The sequence below is a fragment of the Cervus elaphus genome, chromosome 18, assembly GCF_910594005.1.
Source record: "Cervus elaphus chromosome 18, mCerEla1.1, whole genome shotgun sequence".
NCBI lineage: Eukaryota > Metazoa > Chordata > Mammalia > Artiodactyla > Cervidae > Cervus > Cervus elaphus.
The window spans coordinates 115,388,956-115,414,671 of NC_057832.1; the positions used below are offsets into that span (position 1 = coordinate 115,388,956).

The 25,716-nt window shown below is 39.4% G+C and overlaps 1 protein-coding gene across 1 annotated transcript in view; it reads left to right on the top strand.

Annotated features, from left to right (window-relative positions):
• Positions 1-25,716, top strand: part of CNTNAP2 (contactin associated protein 2) — a 2,205,784-nt gene that overhangs the window by 658,792 nt on the left and 1,521,276 nt on the right. The window contains exon 3 of the mRNA XM_043872451.1: positions 1,995-2,105. Within this exon, the coding sequence (XP_043728386.1) occupies positions 1,995-2,105 (111 nt within the window). The remainder of the gene's footprint in view (positions 1-1,994; positions 2,106-25,716) is intronic.

The window sequence follows — 25,716 nt, forward strand, 5'->3', positions numbered from 1 at the left end:
GATATTTCTAAAATAAATGTCATGGTCCTGTTTTCAGTCATTTACATTTAACTTTCTGGGGAATATATTCACACATACATGCCACATTGCTCAGAGGCACTCACAGCATAACTGAGAAAAGTAAGCAATCTAACTATGTTTTACAAGGATGGATGTATTCCTCATAACTTCCGTTTTGTACACACTGGAGTGGTGAGATAATGAAAAATAATTCATTTCCCCAGGATCACTGGGGACTTCACTCCACTTGAATGGCTTTTCGAGAAAACTGGTCCATTCCTTCTATTGCTAGTTTTTTCTTTTTTCTTCCTGTTTGTGAATATCTGAGGGAGAAGTCATTCAGAATATACAGTGTAGCTCTGTGTCATATTGAATGGAATACTGAGCATGTGTAAACACTTGTTGGGGATTTAGGACATCTCTCTAAAACTTAGGTGCTATGTCACATAATGTAGCATCGTGCTTTGAGACTCTTTGAGTCTGTCACGTTTAGTTGTCCTTGTTTTCCCTTCCTCCCTTCCTTCCATCCTCCCTTTCTCTCTCCCTCTCTACCTTCCTCCCTCCCTCCCTTGCTTCCTCCCTCCCGTCTACAAAATGTCATTAGAGTATGTGCCAAGTGCCAGGTGCTATTCAGATCACTGGAAAGGAGGCATTAAGCAAACTCTCAAAACCTTTATTTCCATGGAGCTTCCAGTCTCATGGGAGAGAAAAGCAACCAAGCAATTGAATGCATGAAAACACAACACATCAGCTGGCTGTAAATGCTGTGAAGGAAAATAGAGTGAGGCGTGGTACAGAGAGCGAGGGCAGTGGGTACTCCTATAGCTGGGTAGACTGGGAAAGCTTGTCTGCCTTGTGAGAGATAACATTAAACGGAGCCTGGAGGGATGAGCCTTGAGGTCATTGGAAGAGTAACAGCAAAGGTCATGGCAGGAGCAGGTCTGTAGTTGCAGTCGGAAGGAAAGGGTGGCTGGACAGTAATGGACAAGGATGCTGGAGGATGTGATCGGTGTGGAGGCTGCTGTGGGTCACTGGGGGACCTTGGACTTCATTCCAAGTGACTGAGAGCAGGAGCCAGAGGATATTTTGAGTGCAGGAACAACCTTGCCCACCTGTGTATTTTTTAAATTGCCCTTTTGGCTGCTGTGTACAGGAGGACTCTGGCAAAGGAGGAGGAAGGAAGACTGCAGTCACATAAGTGATGGCCAATGGCTGCCTGGAACAGGGGATCAGCAAAGTGAGATGGTAGGATTTGGGGTATTCCAATATGACAAGACATAGCACCTGATGCAGTCTCCCAGAGACCAAGAGGATGCAAAGAAGAGCTCCAAGAGTTGAGTCCTGGGCACTTTAATGTATATAGACACTAGGAAGGTGAGAACCACCCATCAAAGTGGAATGGGAGAGTCAGCAGTAGTATAGAAGGAGGGGGTGGGAATAGTTCATGTCAGCGCAGAAGCCAAGTAAAAATTAGAATTCCAGTGCAGTTGATTGGTCAAGTGTAATGAGAACTGACTAAAATTTTAGACAGCAATGCTCTTGTGTCGGTGCTTATCTTGTGTTCTTTCTTACTGGTATCTCCTTCCTAATTTTTTAGTTTGGATATTATTCCTCCTGGTCTTCTCTCCTCCAAGCTCATATTTCTAACCCTGAATCCTTATAATGAATAAATAATTGAAGATTTTGAGGAGACCCCAAATCCAAAATCTTGTTAAACAAACAGCCACAACTTCATTCATGATTCTGAGATAGCAGGCCTGCATTGAGGTCCTTTGGAATAATGCACTTTATCATAGCTATAACTTGAAAATCAGAAGGCTGTTGAAACTGTGCTAGGGTTCATTAGAATCATCAGCGTTAAGTTATATAAATTATGATCGTTTGCTAGATGTATCATGTACCTTAAAATTTTCATTGTATTCAATAGTGATTTTAACAAAAACATGTCAGTGATTATTCACTCTTTATTAAAGCTGGCTTTCTTTTCTTTTCAGAAAAATGTGATGAGCCACTTGTGTCTGGACTACACCATGCAGCTTTCAGCAGCTCATCCTCTATGTCTGGGAGCTATTCACCTGGCTATGCCAAGATCAACAAGCGAGGGGGTAAGGCAACTTTCAATTCATTTGTCAACAAATGTGTTATGTAAGAACATGTTATATTTACACAGCATTTTTAAAGTACATTTTATTGTACAGCAGCTAGTGGCTTGACAACCAAAATCATTCCTCCCACTTCTGTTAACAGTCATAGACACACTTCCTGTAAGCCTGTTTTGTAGCCACTATTTTGGAATGATATCGATAAAATTGGGCTGGAAATAACCGATGATGTATTAAAATGGAAGAATTTTTTGTAGCCACTATGGACGGCTTCCCAGGTGGCGCTAATGGTCAAGAATCTGCCCGCCAATGCAGGAGATGTGGGTTCGATCCTTTAGTCGGAAAGATTCTGTGGAGAAGGAGATGGCAAACCACTCCAGTATTCTTGCCTGGGAAATCCCATGGACAGAGGAGCCTGGTGGGCTTAGTCCATGGGGTCACAAAGAGTCAGACACGACTGAGCTACTAAACAGCAACAACTATTGTGGGGTGATATAGAAAAAAAATTTAAGCTGCAAATAGGGATGGTAAATTAAAGAGGAAGAATTTTTGGAGTTCATATGATAATGAGTTCAAAATGACATAAAAAATTCTGAGTTAAGGAAATACTTGTTAATCAGAAAATCATTTAGAAAGATGTTAAAAAGAATAGGTTCCAAATATATGTACCATGCATGAGGAAGAATACTTTGTATTAACTGTTTTTTCTCCTTTTATTAATGTACACATTTAGTTTCTATTGAAAAGGCAGGATGAAAAATTATGACTCTTTGCAGTTTCTCCCCTAGTAGTGCCCAGAATTTAGCTTTGTTATTAAAGTCATGTGAAAAATTTTGTATATTTGCAGCTAAAATTTAACTTTTAGACTTTAAAGTCATAGTACCATTATAATTAGTAATTGATGATTTCAAAGTGGACAGCAGCTAATAGAGGGTAAAAGAGATAATTAAGAACAGAAACTTAAAACTTTTGCTTCAAAGAAATCCTGGTATAAATATCAATGAATGACAACTTGGAAAGATACAGTATTTTCTTAGATAAATATGTATTAACTGACAGAGACCATAATTTTTATTCAGTAAGACAAGAGATGCTAAGCTTAAATCATAAATTCAGAGGGGAAAATGTGAAAAATTAAAGAAGGAAGGAAAACAGGGAGAGAAAAAGCATGAACAAAGGTTGAAAAAAGAAAACAGGAGAAAACCCAAAGGGGGAGGAAAAAAGAAGATGGGAAGAAAGAAGAGATATCAGAACAGAGAGAAAAAAATATCAGAGAGAATCAGAAAGAACAAAAGGGAGAAAAAAATACATAAGGAAAAAGTAGAATAATATATATACAGAAATTCCGGGAAGTATAAAGATATCATAATCAGAAAAAAAAATTGGTGAAAGAGATACACAGGCAAAGATAGAGGAATATAAATTTCAAATATATATGTGTGTGCGTGTGTGTGTGTACAGCTTTGATTTAAAAGTGGTATTCATCAGCTATTTTTTTCAATGTGCTGTTACTTTAAATTGTGGTATAATTGATGTAACATTATATTAGCTTCAAATGTACAGCATAATGATTTCATGTATGCAGATTTGTATGTATTGCAAAATGATCACCACAATAAGTCTAGTTAACATCCATCACTATACACAAACATTTTTTCTTGCAGTGAGGACTTTAAGATCTAGTTTCTTAGTAACTTTCACATATGTAGGACATTATTGTTAACTATAGTCAGCATACTGCATATTATATCCTCAAGACTTATTTTATAACTGGAAATTCGTGCCTTTTGACTCCCTTCTCTCATTTCACTTAACTCTCAACACCCTGCCTCTGGGAACCATCAATGAGTTCTCTGTATCTGTGTAGTTATTCTTTTTATTGTGTTATTAGGGCTTCGCAGGTGGCGCTAGTGATAAAGAACTCGCCTGCTAGGGCAGGAGATGTGGGTTCCATCTCTGGGTCAGGAAGATCCCCTGGAGCAGGAAATGACAACCCACTCCAGTATTCTTGACTGGAGAATTCCATGGACAGAAGAGCCTGGCAGGCTACAGTCCATGGGGTCACAAAGAATCAGACACAACTGAGCTACTAAATAAGTTTTCAAAAATTTTCCTTCAATATGTCAAATAATGAAAAATTTAATATATTCCTTTTCCATTAAACTAACTAAAACTAAACCAGCCCCCCCCAAAAAAAAATACAGACATAAAAACCAAGAAACAGAGAACTTGCCATACCCAAATTCATAATTATGATGCAGACCAGTCCAGTACTAATAAATGTGGGACAACATATAAAAGGGAAAAGAAATTATACATATACCTCCTGATGTCAAGAGGATGTGATATTCCCTAAAAGAAGTATCATGATGTTGAAAGATCAAAAGCAACTTTAATGAAAGGAAGCAGAATCTCAAAATATTTTTTTAAGAAGTTCTGTGGGAAAAGAATACTGATGAAATGTTATACCTAGTGAATTTGAGCAAGTCAAATCATGTCAAGAGTGTGACTTCTTTGGGCATACATATGAAACAACCCAACCAACAGTGAGATGAGTGAAAAAAAAGAATAAAGAAACCGCAGTCTAATGATAGACTGAGCAGTGAATCATTTAAATATAATATCGTAACTAGATTGGTGCTGGAGAAGACTCTTGAGAGTCCCTTGAACAGCAGAGATCAAACCAGTCAATCCTAAAGGAAATCAACTCTGAATGTTCATTGGAAGGGCTGATGCTTAGGTTGAAGCTCCAATACTTTGGCACTGATGTGAACAGCCAACTCACTGGAAAAGACCTGATGCTGAGAAAGATTGAAGGCAAAAGGAGAGGGGGCTGCAGAGGATGAGAGGATTAGAGAGCATCACCGACTCAATGGACATGAATCTGAGCAAACTCCAGGGGATGGTGAAGGACAGGGAAGCCTGGTGTGCTGCAGTCTCTGGGGTCACAAAGAGTCAGTCTCAACTTAGCAACTGAACAACAAGACAGCCAGGAATTACAGTTGTAGAAAGAGTATAAATATTACAGATGTAGAATCTAAAATATTAAATACCAAACTATGGGATTAGATATATGCTTTTTCTCCCCAAACTTTCAGAGCAGGCGGCCACTGGATGCTATAACTTTTAAGTGCAGGATTATTTTGTTTTTGTTTTTTTAGAATTAATTCACTTTATGAAGACACATCAACATTTTTATTGTTGCTCTCATTCAAGTAAAGTTATATTAAAATATTTTTGCTTTAAAATAGTACAGGATGCCACTTTGAATTAGAGGTGTCTATCTACTCATATATGTAAAGTGAGGTATCTGAAATTAAACTTCTAAAATGTTAACTTTCATTTTTAACCTGGAAGATGGGATTTGAGTAATGTCTTCATCTTCTTTTTAACAGATTTCTTTATAGTTTATAGAATGTATGCATCTATATCTACAATAGATAGCATTAGTCGCTCAGTCATGCCTGACTCTTTGTAACCCTGTGGACTGTGGCCCACCAGGCTCCTCTGTTCATGGGCTTCTCCAGGCAAGAATACTGGAGTGGGTAGCCATTCCTTTCTGCAGGGGATCTTCCTGACCCAGGGATTGAACCTGGGTCTCCTGCATTGCAGGCAGATTCTTTACTGTCTGAGCCACAAGGGAAGCCCAGTACATACATGTATATAAATAGAAGTATAAATACAATGCATTTCCTATAAAAAAGTTGTTTCAAAAGCAAAATATTATTTCAAATATTTATGATTTCTCAGTTGTTTGGCAGCTTCTCTCTGATTTTTGATGCAGTGGATTATCATGTGTTGGGGTAAAAATGTGATGCTGTAGTTCATAGGGGAAAAGCCTTGTGGTGCTATAGTCTTGCACTTACTCATGGCCCATTTTACCAACATTTGTTCTGCGAGGAAGTTTATTTGCTTATATTTTACCTCCCAGAGACCTCTCTTGCTTCTCAGAGGTGTACGTGCCTAGTTGCCCATAATGCCCTCCCCTGGCTCACCCCACGTTATCTACCTGTTTGAGGTCACACACTGGCCATATCTCTACTCATCAGGTCGCCGTTCCTGTGCATGTACATGAAAGACACCCATATGCAGGGCTAGCTTGACCCTGGTTAAAAACCTCACTGTGGATCAAGGTAGCAGGTACCAGAGAGGAGGATTACTTCCTCTAGAAGAAAAAAAAATACATATGGTTCTTTCAATTAAAAACAAAGCTTTTTATTCCATCATAAATTTTATAGGCAGACACCCTTGGAAGAGGAGTCACGCTGACTGAAATTCATTTTTAGATATAAGTGGCTAATGACCAGCATTGATGGAGAATTGTTTTGTTTTTCGTGCAGCACAAAATTATGTATCTTAAAATTAAAGGCAGCAGAGCATTCCACAGGGAGAAAAAATATAAAGAATATGTCAGGGAGGCAAGAAATGCAAGAGATATATTTTCTTACTTGACTATTGGCAAGAATCATCTGATTTATACACCACATAACCATTTGAAAGCAGGGAGATCTTATACTAACAGAAAAGGAGAGAAGGGTGTAATTTACTAATTATACAAATACAGGAAAGAACAAATTCAGTTAAGCATTATGTTGATAAACATTGCTTCAAGTTTTATCATTTATTTAAATGATATTCTTCAAATACATTTTAGAGAGCTAGATTTATGAATACACAGAAAAGCAGAGTATAAAAGCAAATATACATGCAGATGACAGATTGACACATGTTTACAGAATGGGGTTTAGCTTTTGGGTTCCTGTGATACAGATCCATCTGGTGCAAGCTTGGTGTCAGGGACAGAAACATCACAAAACTGGGTGGGGGTGGGGGGAGCGAACGAGATGTTTAAATAAAAAAATCCACTTGTAATTCTATCATGTCTTTTGAAGCCTATTGCTTTAAGAGTTTTTGTTTGTTTTGGAACAGTATCTACCTCGTATGGTTCTGTGTTCTGGATTTATCTTAATTCACTGGCGCTTTCCCAGGCTTGTGTCATTCTGAGTCAATAGCAATTAGATGGAGTACTCTTTCTAAAACGTAGCACAGATATTAAACCTTTGAGAATTTTGTGTAAGATGTCCACCACTTTATTATATAGTACTTTCAGATTATAAAATACCTTCAGATAGGCTCTAAATGTCCCTTGATCTTCACAACAACCTTGTTAGAAAGAACACATTAGAGATGCCAACCATTTCTTCTGCCAAACTTTTTACTCCACATGCCTTCTACTGTCTACTTCCCCTAAGGGACTGTCATTCTTCCATGTAGCCACAGGTGATGGGAGAGAACCCATGATCTCAACTGATGCCATCTGAATATCTGTTTTATTTGTGCAACATCAACTCAGGAACCAAGAGATCTGTGGGGTAAAGCATGATGGTGGTGACGGTTTAGTCATTTAGTGTGTCTGACTCTTTGAGATCCCAGGGACTGCAGCCTACCAGGCTCCTCTGTGCATGGGACTTTCTAGGCATGGATACTGGAGTGGGCTGCTGTTTCCTACTTCAGGGGAATTTTCTGACCCAGGGATCGAACCCACGTCTCCTGCATTGCAGGTGGAGTCTTTACTGCAGAGCCAGCAGGGAAGCCCCCAAAGCATGGCAGGCCACATATAAATAAGACAGGAGCGATGCAGATGCTGGAGAAGAGATGAAAGGTTGAGAACACGTGGGTCTAGGTAGAGGATGGAAAAGTCCCTGGTCTCATTCCTCTTCCTCTGCGTCACTTCTGCTTGCACCTGGGAAGCTCACCTTTCTGATTCTAATAATCACCTCCTCTGGCCTGAGCTGATTGTAATAAATCTAGTTACTAAAGAACTCCTGATTAAAAACCATGAAATGTTATCAGTGTTGCAATGGAATTAACCTGAAGATAGAAAGTGAAAAGAGATGGAAATTTTGCAACAAGTCTCTTTCATCCCTTTGCCACTTACTTTTTCTTAGTAGATGCTGAACTGCTTGCTGCTCCTCAGACGTTTTCTTTTTAGAGAAAAAAACAAAGAAAGATTTTTAGGTTTGCTTCTTGGATAGTCCCATCTGTGTTAGGAACCTGTCACCTTCTCTCTTAAACCCAAGGGCAGAGATTTGTAGTGGTGGCAGGGCTTCCCAGGTGGCGCTAGTGGTAAAGAATCCACCTGCTGATGTAGGGGACATAAGAGATGCGGGTTCGATCCCTGAGTTGGAAGATCCCCTAGAGGAGGGCATGGCAACCCACTCTAGTATTCTTGCCTGGAGGATCTCATGGACAGAGGAGCCTGGTGGGCTACAGTCCATAGGGTTGCAAAGAGTCAGACACACCTGAAGCAACTTAGAACACGCGCATCCTTTATGTCCTCCAGCAGGGAGAACAGATTGCATTTGTAGGCCATAGAAGTGATGAGCACTTTGAGGAGGAATATGTCTATAAGAGTCATCTGGAAACATCACTGGATCAAGTCTCTTAATGGTTCACACTTATATCCTAAAAAGAACCACAGTCCATCTCTTCCCTTTTCTTCAAATATACCACTGAAGTTAAATCACTCCTATCATGCCTTGATGCCATAGCTTGGCCCTATCATTGCTTTCCCCATTTTTCTGCTTCCTGTTGGCCAAGAGGGTAATTAGCAGCATGCCAGCCTCTTCTCCAGTTCACACTCTCACACTTACACAGGTTGGACTGCCTCTTGTAGCACCCGGATGGCTCAGCAAGTCATCACACCATACCTTGTCTGCTCTTCCGAATTTCATTCCTGCTGCTCTTGGAAAGTGAAGCTTTCTCTCCTCTGTTGCACAGTCAGTTCTCATGTCCCTGAGTTAAGTTTGTGAAAGCCCTCCTTTGCCTCTTTCTATTCCTTCTCCCCTTTCTGCTTTAAGTGGTAAAAGGAGCTGTCACAATGAATTAAACCCCGAACAGTAGCTGGTACACTATGAACTAGGGAATAGGCTACAATGATTCCATGAGGACTTGGTACCATTGATGCCTCCTGCTGCTGCTTTGCTGCTCTCTCCAACCTCTGACCCATTCCTCAGTTCTCCGTTGCCCAGGCCTGGCCATCAGTATCCGCCAGATCAGGTAGTGTACTCAATCTATATGAGAAGGCTCTTCCCTTAGACTACAGCATCTAGGCTTAGTATGAGGTAGACTAAAGTTTCCACTTGCCATGCCCCTGGCCATTTTTTCAGCTTCCACTCCACTAATTCCCTTCTTTTTCCTTCTCTAGCCTCTACCACTTATTCAGTATTTCTCTTAATCCACTCACTGATGATTGATTGTGCTTTGGTATGAATTCTTTGGTCCAAGTATCAGTAGGAGCAGTTGCATTTTAAGAGCAGATCTTTGGGAGCAAGAAGAAAAAAATAATAATAATTCCAGAGAACTGCTTTTCTTATGTAGTTTCTCAGGATGTTTGACATTCCTATTGGACAGGTTATACTTCTTCATCTTCAGATTACTCTCCTGCAAAGCCCTGCTGATTTTGCCAGTTCTCGTGTGGTGCCAAGTGGTGGAAAAAGAATGGCTGTATCCATGCATAACTAGGTTCCAATACAGAATCAACCAGGGGTGAGGATGGTATTAGTCAATTATTTTGACTTTCTGCATCTCAGCTTCCTGATGTCTATGATTATGGTTATACAATTTATCATCCAAACCAGGAACTTTTGACCATGGCAGTGCTATTAATAATTTTACCAGGGAAATTCTGCAGGTATGCTGCCCCTGTTTATATTCTGAAATGAAATCAATTATATAATTTTGCAGAGCCATCATGAAGATTAAATGAAGTAATCTACACAAAGTGTACTGCATTTAAATATTAGTCTCTTTCTGATCAATTCCCCTCAACTCCCCAGAAGGCACCACATGTATTAATACTTTATAACAGATTGAATGAAATGTTTCTCATTACAAAAACAATGCCTCCTTAAAAAGTGATTGCTAGCTTTTGTGTATTTCCCAATGTGTGTGTTTTTCTTCTATCGTCACATAACATAAAAGTGATATTGTAATAATTGAAAGATTTAAAAAAAAAGTTTAAATTTTTTTCATGATTTTTCACACAAATTTTAGACTGCTAATACTTAAATGTCCCCCTACTTTTCTGACCTCAAATCCTTTCAATAAAAATGAACTGACATCTGTGATTTTCAAATGTTATTCTGTTACTATTATTTGTATATCATTTGAATTAGATCTTATAGAATCCCATGTTATATATATATATATATACATATATATATATATATATATATATATTAATTTTGAGATACAGAGAAAAGCCAAAAATAATTGTTCTGGACTTTAGGGATAACAGAAATATCATTTTCCCCTCATCTTTTAAAATTCTAACTTGTTTTTAAAATATATTTGAAATATCTTCTTCTTATCAGTAGGTCTTTTATTCGCCTTTTCAATTGAATGAGAGTTGCCATCTAACATAGTAAATTTTAATTTATTTTTTAAATTTAATTTTCAAATATTAATCAAATTTCTGACTTCACTGGGAGTTTTGCAAAATTAAATGTGCAATAGAGGACACATTTGTATCACTGATATGTGTTTGAAAAATTACTGAATGCTGGAAGCATGTTTACTGGGGAATGATTCATAAATTTGTTTAGACATGCCTTTTTAATTTGAAAATAATATTACTATGTTTCTGCTCGGCATCAAATTTTATAACGATGAAATTTTAATACCTTCTTTTGTGTTCCCTACAGAAATATATGCTGGGTTTTGTAGCATTTCTCATAGAGTACTGTTTCCCAAGGTGTGTGATGTGAATGCAAGCTATGAACACACACATATATACACAGCCTTTCCACAATTATGGGCTTCGCTGGTGGCTCAGACAGTAAAGAATCTGCCTGCAGTGCAGGAGACCCTAGTTCAATCCGTGGGTCAGGAAGATCCCCTGGAGGAGGAAATGGAAACCCACTCTAGTATTCTTGCCTGGATAATTCCATGGACAGAGGAGCCTGGCAGGCTATTGTCCATGGGATCGCACAGAGTCCAACAAGACTGAGCAACTAACATTTTCACTTTCACTTTTCACAGTTAAATCAGCCAGGCAAATACTGTGTTTGGTGATACTCTCTAGGGGAACTAGAGAGAGACTCTTCATCATGAAATATCTTTAGAGTCAGCAGGACACAGTCTCACTCTGAAAGAAGCTCTTATAAAATTTAGCCAAACATTCTGTACATCAGTGGTTTTCAACAAGGTGTGTTTAATATGCTTGGAATTACAATTGTGTCCCGTGAGTTTCACTACTTACTGTTTCTAAAAATACTGCTTTTCAGGGCTGCATGATAAGAATATGATGGATGATGATTGTGGGTTTAGCAGATTTTTTTTTTTTAATTATCAAAGATTATAATTGTATAATACTGAGAAGTATAGAACAAAATACAATTATTGGAGGGCAATTGCTCGACAATATTGTGTTGGCCTCTGCTGCACAGCAACAAGAATCAGCCACAGGTAAGCATACGTCCCCTCCCTCTGAGCCTCCCCGTCTCCCTCCCCACCCCACCCCGCTCGGTTGTCATGGAGCAAGGCAAGTAAATCCTCACGTGCTGGCTCTTTTATATGTGGTATGTGTATGTTTCCATGCTATTCTCAGAGAAAGGGAATTTTTAGATTCCGGGCATTTGAAATGAAGAAATGTTAATTGTCTGAAGGAAGTTGCTCATTTGCCATGTCCATAGCTCATAGTTGCCACCAAGAAAATCATAAGCTGCCATCTTCGAAATGACCCTGGGATATTACTTTTCTAACCCTCTCTTTATATCACGGAGAAGGCAATGGCACCCCACTCCAGTACTCTTGCCTGGAAAATCCCATGGACAGAGGAGCCTGGTGGGCTGCAGTCCAGGGGTCGCGAAGAGTCGGACACGACTGAGCGACGTCACTTTCTTTTCACTTTCGTGCATTGGAGAAGGAAATGGCAACCCGCTCCAGTGTTCTTGCCTGGAGAATCCCAGGGACGGAGGAGCCTGGTGGGCTGCCGTCTATGGGGTCGCACAGAGTCAGATACGACTGAAGCGACTTAGCAGCAGCAGCAGCAGCTTTATATCACAATATTAATAACCAATTGTCTAAAATGAAATTTATATTACGTGTTCTAATTTTGCTTTCCAGCCAATATTGAAAACCGTGCCGTTTGCTACTTGCCTTATAAAGTTTAGGGCATGTGGGGTGGGAAATCTTGACATCTGAAATAAAGAAATATACTTAAATAGTAGTTTGAGAAGATGGACAGATTAAATATCTTTTTGTGGATGTTGCTATGGAGTTAGAGGAAGTAGGTTTCCCTTTTACCCTTGGAGAGACCTTGAGCTGCTTCTTCCCTTTGTTAATTTCCCTAATTATGTCACTCCTGTAATGAGAAACTTGGATGAGATGATCTCTGGGACCTTGCCATCTCTGAACACCCTCACCTTGTAGCCAAGATGGATCACAATTCCCCGGTCTGAAACTTCATGAGCCACTACAGAATCCAATGGTCTGGACTACCTCTTCCTTTGTGCACAGAAGTATTTTCCACTAAATAACTTTTGAAAGTAGCCAGGATATCTGGGAGAAAACATTTATGGAATAGAGTTTCTACGAATTGAATTTTTTTCTTTCTAAACCATTCCGAAATAGATGCCAGTGGTATGCTTAGAGATTAGATGTTTAATTATCCCTTTGCTCTTTGCTAATTTTATTCAAAGAGAGACTTTAATATTTTCCACTTCTCTGCCAAGAAGGTGGAGAATTTATGTGAATGATTTATACCTGATCAGAAGTATTGTTTTTTTAAATAAAATTCTTGGCATCATCCCAAAGCACTTTAACACAGTATTGTGTTCAACTCTCAAAGAACATTTTCTGAATGAATGAACAAATATATTGAATTATATTTATTGCGTAGATTTCCATTCACTTTAAACTTCATAGGTTTATTGCTTCTCTGTTGAGATGATTTGTTAAATCAAGAGTAGGTATTTGCTAACATTTTTCAGTTTCAAAAAAATTATTTCACAAGTTATTTAATCACTGTTGTAGCCAACTGGGGTCCAGACAGTAATAGAGAGAATAAGTGACCATAGTAACTGCTATTGTCATCATTTCTAAATATATACGTAAATATATATACATATAAATATCAATTTCGTAGTGTGTTCATGCAGATCAATTGAGAAATGGTCCTATTGGTTTCTCCCACTGCTTTTAAAATGGTTAAGAGTTACCATGAAGGTAATGATGTTGAGTTGGTGAATCATGCCCCTTGTATTTCAGGATGTTTCTTTCACAGATGAGGTTTTCGGTGTTAGCTGATGCATCCACGTGGTAACAGGTGCCCTTGGGTGACAAAGCGTGTTCTATCAGTCCTTCCATCTTGTGTTTCGCCCATTAGGAATACACTCTGTGTCCTATTTGCCACAGTGTAGCTCTGGGAAGAAAGGAAGGTCAGAAATGAGCAGGGCGTGCCATCAAGTTGCTATATGGGAAATTCACATCAACTGATCATATGAAGGTCACTGCCCAGTGAGGGGCACTCCACAGGAGCACCGATTCATTCCATGTGATTACGGCACAAACAGCCACACATGTGAAAAATACAGTTCAAATCCTATAATTACCTTTCTTTTGCAATAGATGAGTGACTCTTCATTATTTTTCAGTATCTCCTCTTCTATGATTAGAGAAAGTTCCATGCTTTTTTGCCTGTTTGCCTCCTCCCCCTTATTTCATTCAATAAGAGAAAAAAAGAGGCCAAGTTATTTCTAAGACAGTTGGGCGGATTTAATCTAGTAATGGCTCTATTAGCAACCTGGTTAGGTCATGCTTATCACAATGAATAGGCCCTTGCCTTTTACCTTGAGCAAATTAATGACTTTTTCCACCCATTTTTCATTGGGAAGAATAAAAACACGAGAATCACCCACTCTTTTATATTTACGTCTTGCAATACAAATTCTGAAAATGCTGTCACTAATAACAATTCAAATCAGTTCAGTCTCCTTTGGTGCACTGCCCTTTTATGCTCTGCAAATGAGCAGTCTGCATCTGCATTGTTTACTCATTTCATTTCTTTAAAACCAAGATATATGTTTGACAAGAATATCACTGACAATAAACCATGACATTCAAGACAGTCTACTTTTATTGTTCTTGCCTCTTTAATGTTAAAATGTAAACACAAATTGTAGAAAGCTTTATTCTGGTTTTTATTCCAAGGTCACTTTTTACTTTGCTTTTTCTTAGCTATTTTTATTTGCTTAGCAATGCAAGGAATTCAAGTTGTAGGTTTCTATTTTGCTTTGTTTTGTTCCTCAGTAACTTCTGGAATTTACTTCTTTTGTACCTGTTCTTCCACTTTAAAATTGGTGGGTGATGCTATTTATCTCAGTGAGAGGGTCCCTGTCTGAATTTTATCTGCTATCTCCATGTCACCAGACATCTGCAGCCAGGTAGACTGTCTGCCTCCAGGGTGAACTGTTTTGTGTTAAAAGGTTTGTGCCAGAGCATATGTGTGAACGATGTGCAAGTATACATGTTTTATGGATTTTTCCCTAGTCATTTTCTGGCACATATGTATATCAGAGGATTATTGATTGGAGTTTTTTTTTGTTTGTTTGCTTTTATTTTACTTTCAACTGATGCTTAGAACATGAGATAAGCCCTGTAAGGCTGTACTGTTAAGATGATGAAACACGCTGTTTCCTCCCCTACGGTTCCTTCTCAAGTGTTCTAAAGAGAGTGGAAGTCGAAATCATGTGCTTCTGCTTCTGTGGTCTGCGTGTTTCTGTGGTATTAGAGCTTCATAAGTAATTATTGGAGCCTCTTCTTTGATAAGGCCATGCTTTCCTATAGGATCAAATAAGTTCCCAGGAAAAGAATGATTAAACTGTGCTTTGAATAGTTCCAACAGGAGGGACATGTAGACAGGGTAGAAGTGATGACCCTTCTTCACCGTGGAAGGGCAGGCAATCCACAGCAAATGCTTCCCAGGGGGGCCAGGAAGGCAAAGGGTTTCTCCACTGCCCCCACCCCAGCCAGCCCGCATCTTACCTGTATTAACTTATCAGCAGTTCTTTTTGGCCTCTAGATTTTAATTAAATAGGTTGTTCTTCATACATAGCATCAACCTTTGTTAAGTTGCTTGTCCTTCCATAGTTGTCCAAAAGTCATCTCTGGTGGCTAAGTGAGGTCTTTTAAGGTGTACCGTGTGTGTGTGTGTGTATTTTTTTTTTCTATCTCAGAACTTAGTAAACAGTTTTGGATAGTAGACTTGTTTCTCTGAGTCCATGAAGCTGAATGTGAATGGAACACAAGCCCTACCATCTCTAGCATCTACAATTGTGCCTAGCACAGAGGAAATACTCACAGATAGAAACAGTTGTTGGCATGCACACATTATCTCCTTGGAGCCCGACAAAAAACCCTAGGAAAGAATTTAGCAGGAATACAACTCAGTTTTATGGATAAGAAAACTTAAATTCAAGAAAGTTTATATTCTTGCCCATGGCTACAGCTAACAGAAAGCAGATTTGAGCATTTGAAACAGACTCTTCTGATTTCAAAAATCACTCACTGTTCTGTTCTCCACATGTTTCCCTGCCTATGTGAGCTTCTCTTTAGGGAAAATTGTAATACTTTTTGAGTTGTTTTAGAACATAGGTAAATTTTTCCCACTGGAGGCTAAGAAAATAAACAGACATATTTCTCTATTTTATTCCTGAGTATATACTGACTGTGTGATTTATTTGCATGCTTTAAGTGTTCAAAGAGTAATAAAGACATTATTTTAGATATTTACATGTAATAATAATTTCTAAAAACCCACCCCCTTCTTCTCCCCTTACACTCAAAAGCTAGCCAAAATCTATGTTCCTTCGATCTTGTTTCTGTATTTTGATGATATGAGGTGGTAGGTAAAAAAAAAAAAAAGACACTACTGTACTTGAAATATTATATATGTGAGAACAGCCAAAGATTGGAACAAAGCAATGAGAGCAACATTCTGTCTTCCATAAAAGCACTGAAATAAGAGGGAAAAAAAATAAAAAACTACTGATGTACAGTACCAATATGCTAGAAACTGACAGAACAATATTTTTTAAGTCACTAACATTTTAATATTCAAAACACACATGGAGAAAAAGCTGTAAGTCAGTACAAAGTGAAAGGGAATGAGTAACAGGAATAAAACTCAACCACAAAATAGAAAATGTCTGAGATCTTACTAGATATGACATAAGCTGGATCTCTGTTTGGTATGAGTTCGAAATAACCTGGGATGAGTAATAACAATATCCCCTTTTTGGTCATTCTCAATCACTGAGTTGTTTATTCCATTCCAAAGAAAGGTTTCAGCACTGTTAGAATTTGCTTTTCATTTTGTTACTGTTTGGTAGAATGATCATGCTTTCTGGAAACCTACAGAGACTACCAAGGGAATCAGTTCCATTTTTCCTCCAACTTCCAATACCAGGTATTGGAATAAGTAAATCAAAAGAGATCTGACCAATTGTTTCAGAATTATTGTTGCCTGTCCTCTCTACAGATAATTCAAGACTTAATCACGAATGATGGAAAATAATTTTCTAAAGAGAATTTCAGAAGCTTTAGGAGCTTCCCTTGTGGCTCAGACAGTAAAGAGTCTGACTGCAATGCGGGAGACAGGGTTTGATCCCTGGGTCAGGAGGATCCCCTGGAGAAGGAAATGGAAACCCACTCCAGTACTCTTGCCTGGAAAAGTCCATGGATGGAGGAGCCTGGCAGGTTACAGTCCATGGGGTTGCCAATAGTCGGACATGACTGAACAATTTCACTTCACTTCAAAGAAAATTTCAGAGAAGCACAAAATGCCTTTAGGTTTCAATTCATACTATTGTGCTTGACTTTCCACAACTGAAAGAGAAATTTGAAATGCTTGTATTTTGAACAACAAATACTGTTTATGAGTCTTATACTGAAAGGGCTAGCGCCAACTGAGCATCAGTAACAGAAGAGTTCTGTGCTGGGCTTAGTCGCTCAGTCGTGTCCGACTCTTTGTGACCCTGTGGACTGTAGCCCGCCAGGCTCCTCTGTCCATGGGGATTCTCCAGGCAAGAATACTGGAGTGGGTTGCCATGCCCTCCTCCAGGGGATCTTCCTGACCCAGGGATAAAACCCAGGTCTCCTGCATTGCAGGCAGACTCTTTACTGTCTGAGCCACCCGGAAGCCCAAATGGAGAAGGGAGAAATTGCTTAACCAGCCAATAGCCTGACCTCCTCCCTGTAAGCAAGTGCCTGACTCTCAAACAGTTGCTGTCAGACTTGGGAGCAGACACCCAAGTGACCCATCTTAGGGGTGCTTCTTGAATATGACCCACTGCTGTGATTCTAGTAAAAATGCTGCCCAACCTGCATGATTTGGTCAAGGGTTTCTTGGTCCATAGTCCAGTTTCCTGTGGTCAGAGAGAGGAGAAATGTGGATGGGCAGGCCCAGAGACACCCACCAGGGCCCCACGTGCCTCTTTCAGTGCTGGGGAGGAGGACTCAGAGAGACAAGGGATACTGTTCAATGAGTAAGACAGAGAGAAAAGATGCTGGCCTTTTGTTGTAGTTCCATCTCAATTTGTTGTGAGAGCTTTGGAACCGTTCTTCCTATTGATATGACATAGCTTTGGAAATAATCAATTCTTCCTAGCAATTTATCAGTAGAGTGGCAAGGATTCACTGGGGAGAGGTAGACAGACAGGATGTGTTATTAAACGTCTGAAACATGCTCATCAGCTTCTGGAATGCCAACAATTTACATTCAAATAGAATTCTCACTGAGACTAACATCTGAAATCCTACAATCCTATTTCTGTGTATTGCATTCATCAAGATAAGGATGACTTTGTTCTTAACTCACAGAGATCTCCCAAATTAACCGGCCTGAACACACTGCCGGCCGTTCGCAGAACATAGAAAACACTAAAGACTCTACCATTTGTTTTCTTTGTTTGGATGGCTTAGCTGGTACGGGAAAAAAGTGAGATTGATTCCTTCAGGAGCTCTGAAGTGTTATCTTTGCTAGTGTCACACCCAACAGTGGGGATAGCAGAAGGCAGAGAGGGGGACATAAAAACCCTGTTGCCGAATGAGAATTCTACATCTCACTGTATTCTGGAATAGTACAGTTATTCATATTTCAGACACCTCAATTAGACATTCATTATTCATAAACACTTATGTAACTCTGAGTTATTCAGACTGGGAGAGAGCATTGACAATCATTATTTTTCTTTATTACTAACACATACTATATCTAAAAGAAGGCACAAAACAACTGTAAAAAGAAAAAAAATACCCTGTCAGCTGCATGCAAATCCAAATTTTAACTAATTAAGATTTGTTATATCTCCAACAAAAGAAGGCAAACACGGTCCGTTCAGCTATTCAAAGAAGCCATCTGAACAAATGGACTAGGACCAATTCTGTTAGAATGGTCATATGGACTCTGATCTGATAACATCATTGATTCTTTCAAACATGGACCTCTCGAGTAGTTCTAATTCGCAGTGACACATGTCAAAATCCAGAATGTCCTAACAGAGAAGACTAAGCAAGTAACAAAATAAAACATGAAACGTTGCTCAGTTTAGAAGGAATAAGGGAGCCCAGCAAGTCAATAAACATGCTTTGAACTGAGCACCCATCGCCACTACAGATACGTTTCCATGCAGGACTTAAATATCTGAAGAGTTGACAAGGGAGCCTTTTAGGAACTGTCAAATGGGATTGTGAGGAGAGGTACTGTTTGTCTGAGGCCCTTTGGTCAGTGTCCTGAGCTCCACATTTAGAAAAGGCTTAGCTGACATATGAGTGTCAATCAGAAAGACATAGACATGTATCTTAATGAAGGGGCTTATTAAAGAGTTTTTCCCCATTACTCCATTGAGAGACCTAAGTTTTCTGGGAGAAGAGACAAAACTACCTCTTCCTCACTTTGCTGCATTCTTTTCTTTCCTTCCTTATATATTCGCCTCACTCAAATATTTGTTAAATGCCAACTTGTTTCTAATTGTCGTTTTTCACTTGCTAAGTCGCGTCCGACTCTTTGGGACTCTGTGGACTGCAGCATGCCAGGCTTCCCTGTCCTCCACTGTCTCTCAGAGTTTGCTCAAATTCTTGTCCATTGAGTTGGTGATTCTATCTATCTCATCCTCTGCCTCCCCTTTCTTCTTTTGCCTTCAAACATTCCCAGCATCAGGATCTTTTCCAGTGACTTGGCTCTTCACATCAGGTGATATAAGTGTTGGAGCTTCAGCCTCAGCATCAGTCCTTTTTGTGAATTTTCAGGGTTGATTTCCTTGTTTTAGTGTTATGTAAAACAATGAGCTTCTCTTGAGTAGCTCACCGACTGAGGAACTGGACTGGGGGCATGGTGTGAACATGATGATTGCAAAAGGACTATCCCACTGTGTGGCAGAGAAATTATATAAATACAAAGATGATTCTGGCATCATAGAGCACTGATGGTTTAATTTTCTGAGGAGACTTCAGGGAATAGTTCTTGAGGAAGTAAAGTTGTAATAGAATTTACTGTGTAGAATCTCATTTAAAGAGTTCAGTATAATCCCATATATCAAAGTCAGAAAGATTGTTTGTTAAAGGAGGATCAGTTGGTAATTTAGTTTTGCTGGAATTTAAAGCAAGAGTTAGCATGTGGCAAGATGTATGGATTTAGATGGACAGAGGTCGGGTCCTTGATTGCCATGATAGGGAGCAAGACAAAACCCCTGATTTGTAAACCAACCTTGGCCCGGAATCTTTTCCGTCTCAAAAAATGGGAACTCCACCTTCCAGCTGGTTCAGAAACCTTGACATCTTCCATCATTCCTCTCTTTCACTCATACCTCACATGCAAAGCTTGCCAGCTCTTACCTTTAAAAGAGATTTAACATTTGGTAGCTCTATGTTCCATTTTTTAAGGAACCGCCATACTGGTTGCCATAGTGACTGTATCAATTTACATTCCCATCAACTTTCAAGAGAGTTCCCTTTTCTCCACATCCTCTCCAGCATTTATTATTTGTAGATTTTTTTTTTTTAATGAAAGCCATTCTGACCAGTGTGAGATGACACCTCATAGAGTTTTAAGGAAGCTGCTATATAGCATAGGGAGATCAGCTCCATACTCTGTGGTCACCTAGCTGGGTGGGATGGGGGTGGGGAAGGCAGGTCCAAGAGGGAGGGGATTTATGTATGCATATAGCTGATGGACTGTGTTGTGCGGTAGAAACTAACACAGCCTTGTAAAGCAGCTACACCCCAGTTAAAAAGAGAAAGAGAGATTTAGGGTCTGATCCTTTCTTACAATATCCCCACTAACACCTGAGCTAGTCCAACATTCTATTTTGTCTTGTTTTTATAGTGGTTGCTTTTAGTTTTATTCCCTGATTCTTTTATTGCCCCTTCTTATTGCCCTAGACAGTTTATCAACACAGTAGCACCATAATCATTTGAAAATCAGAGAAGAACCTGCCATTCTTCCATTTAAAATTTCTCCAACAGACTTGGGTCTCCCTCAGATAAAAACCACCAAAGACCTTATAAGGACCTATAAGCTCTTGCCTTATTTATCTTCTTCTACTCACCATCTCTCTGACCGCATGTCCTAAGATCTCTCACCTCTATGCAGCCACACAGCCCCCCTTGCTATTTCTTGTACTTGCTGTTGTTGTGGCTTAAAATTTTGTTCACAATACTATCACCCTCAATTCCTTCAAGTTCCCACTCAAATGATACCACCTTCTAGAAGCCTTATCTGACTCATACAAATTTTCCACTCCTTTCCTATTCTTCCAATGACATTGCCCTTCATTTCTTTTCCATCTTATTCTTTTAGTTTTATTTTATTATTTTTTTGCCAAACCCCATGGCATACAGGGTCTTAGTTCCCTGACCAGGGACTGAACCCACGCCCTCTGAATTGGAAGTACAGAATCTGAACCAATGAACTGCCAGGGAAATCCCTCCATGTGATTTTATAACTAGACTTGGTTCACAGTTCTAAAAAGAGGGAGATGATAAATTCTTAAAACGTTTACAGAGAAAAAAGAATAAGGAAATGGTAGTGGGAGACACAGGGAAACACACACACACACACATACACACACATAAAAAGAAGCAAGAATAAAAGATCCCCTGCCCAAGTTTCTATTTTTGGTGATTAAGAGGGTTTTGCCTCTGACTGTGGCAAACAGTTAAGGAAGAAAAAGGGAGCTGATATAGGGAGATATTTGAGGATTCAAATTTACTCATACCAAGTGGAAATTCAAGATAGAAATCCAACATCTCTTAAATATGATGTTGGGTGCCCATGGTCTCTGAAGAAATGTTAGATGTGCAAATATTTAGTTATTTAGTGGAGAGTTAGAAGAATTGGACACAGAACACCAAGAAAGCTTAATGTTTAAGGATTAGAGGAAGAGCAAGTCTTCACAGAAACTTGGAGATCACAGAAAAATGAGAAAGCCAAGGAGAATCGGGGTGTCTTTTTGATCAGGAGAATTAAAAAGTCATCCACAGCAAAGAGGTCTTGTAATATGAAGAGCAGATCTTGTATATTTGTCAATATGATGGTCACTTATGACATTTATGGGAGTGGTTTCAGCAGAATTTGGGTGGAAGCATCCAAAGTTTTGTGGTAAGAATAAATTTAAGTTGAAGAAGTGGGGACAGCACATTTAGACTATATTTTCAGAATTTGGGGATAAAAGGAAAATTAGATAAGATGAGAGATGGAATGTAACCAAGATGTGTTTCTTTAGCATGAGTGAGATAGAATGTGTCAGGGAAAAGAAAAAGAGCCCTAAGAAAGTGGAAAGTTAGTTAAAAGTATAGACAAGAAACTCCACAACATACGGAGTAAGGTTTCTGAGATCCTAGGGGGTCTATTATGTGCTTCTATGCTATACTGTTAAAGAATGCAGCTTTTAGATTAATTGAGACCTGACTTCGAAACTTGCTCCTAGATTATATTAACTACATAATTTTAGTCATTAAACATCTGTCCACTTTGTTTCTTCATACATGAAATGGGCATAATAATATCTCCCAAGTAAAAATTTTATAAGCATAAATGAGGTTAATTTTTGTAAAGTCCTTAGCACGTTACCCAGAACAAGGTTAGCTCTCATGAAATGAAGATTGTTTTATGTATTATTATATGTATTGATATTGTTAATTGTAAATACAGATACAAGAGTTGAACCTAAACTGAGTGTAAAAGGATACAATTATCCTCTGATCCTGGGGGAAGAGGGCTTTCCAGGTGGCACGTGCCAAGTCACTTCAGTCGTATCTGACTCTCTGCAACCCCATGAACTGTAGCCCTAGCCCATCAGGCTTCCCTGTTCATGGGATTTCCCAGGCGAGAATGCTTTAGTGGGTTGCCATGTCCTCCAGGGGATCTTCCTGACCCAGGGATCGAACCTGAGTCTCTTGTGTCTCCTGAATTGGCAGGCGGGTTCTTCACCATAGCACCACCGTGGCTCAGTGGCAAACAATTCCCCCGTGAATGCAGGAGACACAAAGATGCGGGTTCGATCCCTGGGTCAGGAAGATCCTCTGTAGTAGGAAATGGCAATTCACTCCAGTGTTCTTGCCTGGAAAATTCCATGTACATAGAGGCTAGGCTGGCTATATTTCATGGGATCTCAAAGAGTTGGACACGACTGACTGACTGAGCATGCCCTGGAAGAAGAGAGGTAAGAATCTGTGTGGATATAAAGCTGGTAAAGAGCCCATCTGCAATGCAGATCTCGGTTTGATTTCTCAGTTGGAAGATCATCTGGAGAAGGGAAAGATTACCCACTCCAGTATTCTTGGGCTTCCCTGGCGGCTCAGATGATAAAGAATCTGCCTGCAATGTGGGAAATCTGGGTTCTATCCCTGGGTTGGGAAGATTCCCTGGCGGAGGGCATGACAACCCAGTCCAGTATTTTTGCCTGGAGAATCCCCGTGGATAGAGGAGCCTGGAAGGCTAAAAGTCCATGGGGTCGCAAAGAGTTCGACACGACTGAATGACTAAGCACAGCACACAATAAGAGTAATAGAGAAGAAGAAAAGAGGTGAAAGACAATCGCGATTAATAATTTAGATTTCTCAGTAATGTTTAAGGAGAATTCTTCTATGAGTAGGTTGGGAAGGATTGAGGAACTTGCTGATATATATATATAGAGAGAGAGAGAGGGAGAGAGAGAGGAAAGCTTAGAAAGGAATGATAAAGAACTCAAACCAAAACTATTGTAATATTAGTAGACATCCTTAAGGGCACACTTGTTGAAGATCATCAATTTTGTGACTTACAGAGGCATGGATATGTAAAAATGTGTCATTTTTTCTCTAGCCGTACTTATTCATGTAGGAGTAGAAGAGAGAAGACAGTTAGGTTGAGTTCTGTGGATATATTACATGAAGTTCAGGACATCAGGAATTTAAGTATGTTCAGATAAGAGTCCTTGAGATTACATCTGTGTAGATAATGTGAGCAGTTCCAAGCAGGCTGCATGAGAGAAAGTGGAAGCATCATGACGAGGGTGTCTCTTAGCAACTAAACACTGTGAATAATACAGCCAAAGACAAGGAAGAAGTAGAACAGGTAATTACAACCAGATAGTCAGCTATTGAAGTATAGGATTTCAGAGAAATCAGACATCTGAGGAATGACTAAGTCCAGGGTATGGCCATGGTGGTAGATCACCAGAGTATGAAAAATCACCTAAGGTGAGGATGTCAAAAAGCGTGAGACTGTTATTTTGGATATTCAACAAAGATACCATGTAGATGGATCTTGAGTTCACCAGGAAAACTGAATCAGATTCTAATGCCTTCAAGAAATGAGGTGAATTATCACGAGCTCAGTAGATGGCAGTAAGAAATGCTAGAAGGTAGTAGAACCTGGTGGCAGTAACATCAATGGACAAAAATTTGTGTGATTTTTGTTTGCTTCATTGGAAAATGTTTCTAGAAAATGAGAAAAGTGGTTCTCTAGAACCATAAATGATGAAGGATGTTGAACTACTACTACACAGATCTAAGAGCTGCAGGGGGAATCACTGTCATTGATAAAGTCAACAAGTCTGATTTTGTAGGTTGTACAGTGCTTGACTCTAAAGGGCAACATCCACATTACAGTCTATGGCAGTGCCATCCAGTAAAATATAAAGTGAGCCTCATATGTACTGAGTTATCCATAGTCGTATGGAAAAAAATAAAAAGAAATGGGTAAAATACATTTTATGATGTTCTTTTTAATCTAAAATATCCAAATCTCATTTCAAGATGTCATCAATATAAGCATTATTAATTCAATGTTTTGTTTCCTCATAGTAAATCTTTAAAGGATGGCATGTATACCACTTTTATAGCACATCTTAGTTCAGAAGCTAAATTTTCATTAGGAGTACTTAATCTACATTTGAGTTTCATAAAATGTACCATTGGACAGCTAGACTCACATACCCAAGTTGTGCCCAGAATATTGAAAATACCTAACAATAACTGAATTGAGTATCAGTTTTTAAATGTAGTTTTAATTTAATGAAAATAAAAATTTTAAATTTAGTTCCTCATTCTCTGGAATAGGTGGTAATCTCTATGGTCACAGGTCAAGTACCTGGTAGCCATATATGTTGGTTAGCCTATTTCTACATGAATGTTGATTCTTGGGATTTGCAGTGTATAACAACAAGCAGTGACATTAATCCTTGGGGAAGAGTCAAAATTCAGTACAGCCAAGTGGTGGCTGGGAGACAGCAGAATTGTAATAATTGGAGGGTTAGGGAGAGAGCTAAGTGCTTAATACCACTTCACGTGGCAGCCTCAGTTTATCAGGGAAAGCAATAATGTCAGAGACAGAATGAGGCAGCAGTTTTATTTTTGTTTGTTTGGTTATTGTTATGTGGCATATGGGATCTTAGTTCCTGGATCAGAGATCTAACCCACACCCCCTGCATAGAAAATGCAGAATCTTAACCACTGTACTGCCAGGGAAGTCACAGGTAGCTGCTATTTCATGTTAGAAATTCTTTAGGGACATACAAAGTTCTGAGGTTCCTCTTTGGTGTCTGAGATGGAAAATCAGTACCTCTTCCAGACTCGAGGCCACTGGGGGTAAGTACAGCCTCTGGCCCAGCACTGGATTTCAGCCATATGAGAGGTGTTGGGAAGAATGCTTTGGAGCTAAAGAAGAGCAGGTAGTGTGTGGGTTACAACTCTAGGGAACAGAAGAAGAGCTTCTTTAAAGTAAGGAGCTCTGTTGGCTGTTGAAGAGGATGGAACCTGAGGGGTAGCCTTTCTTTTCCAGAACACAGTATACTCTGCCTCCTGTTTACCAAGATCGTGCCGGGGTGTGCTCAGCCATAACTCTTTCATCAGGCCCCAGAGATAACTGCGGCTTCTGCAGATGAAGAACTAGGATCTTTCTTTTGAGCAGCTGCAGGCAAATCCTTCTAATGGAACCAGATTGGTGCCTCATGTTTGAGACAAGGATATTCTTTCAATAAAGACTGGACCAGATGCCTTTGGATATTTTGTTTCATGGTTGTAATCCTAGCACTGTGGATTAATCAGTCTAAGGCATAGACTAAACCATATG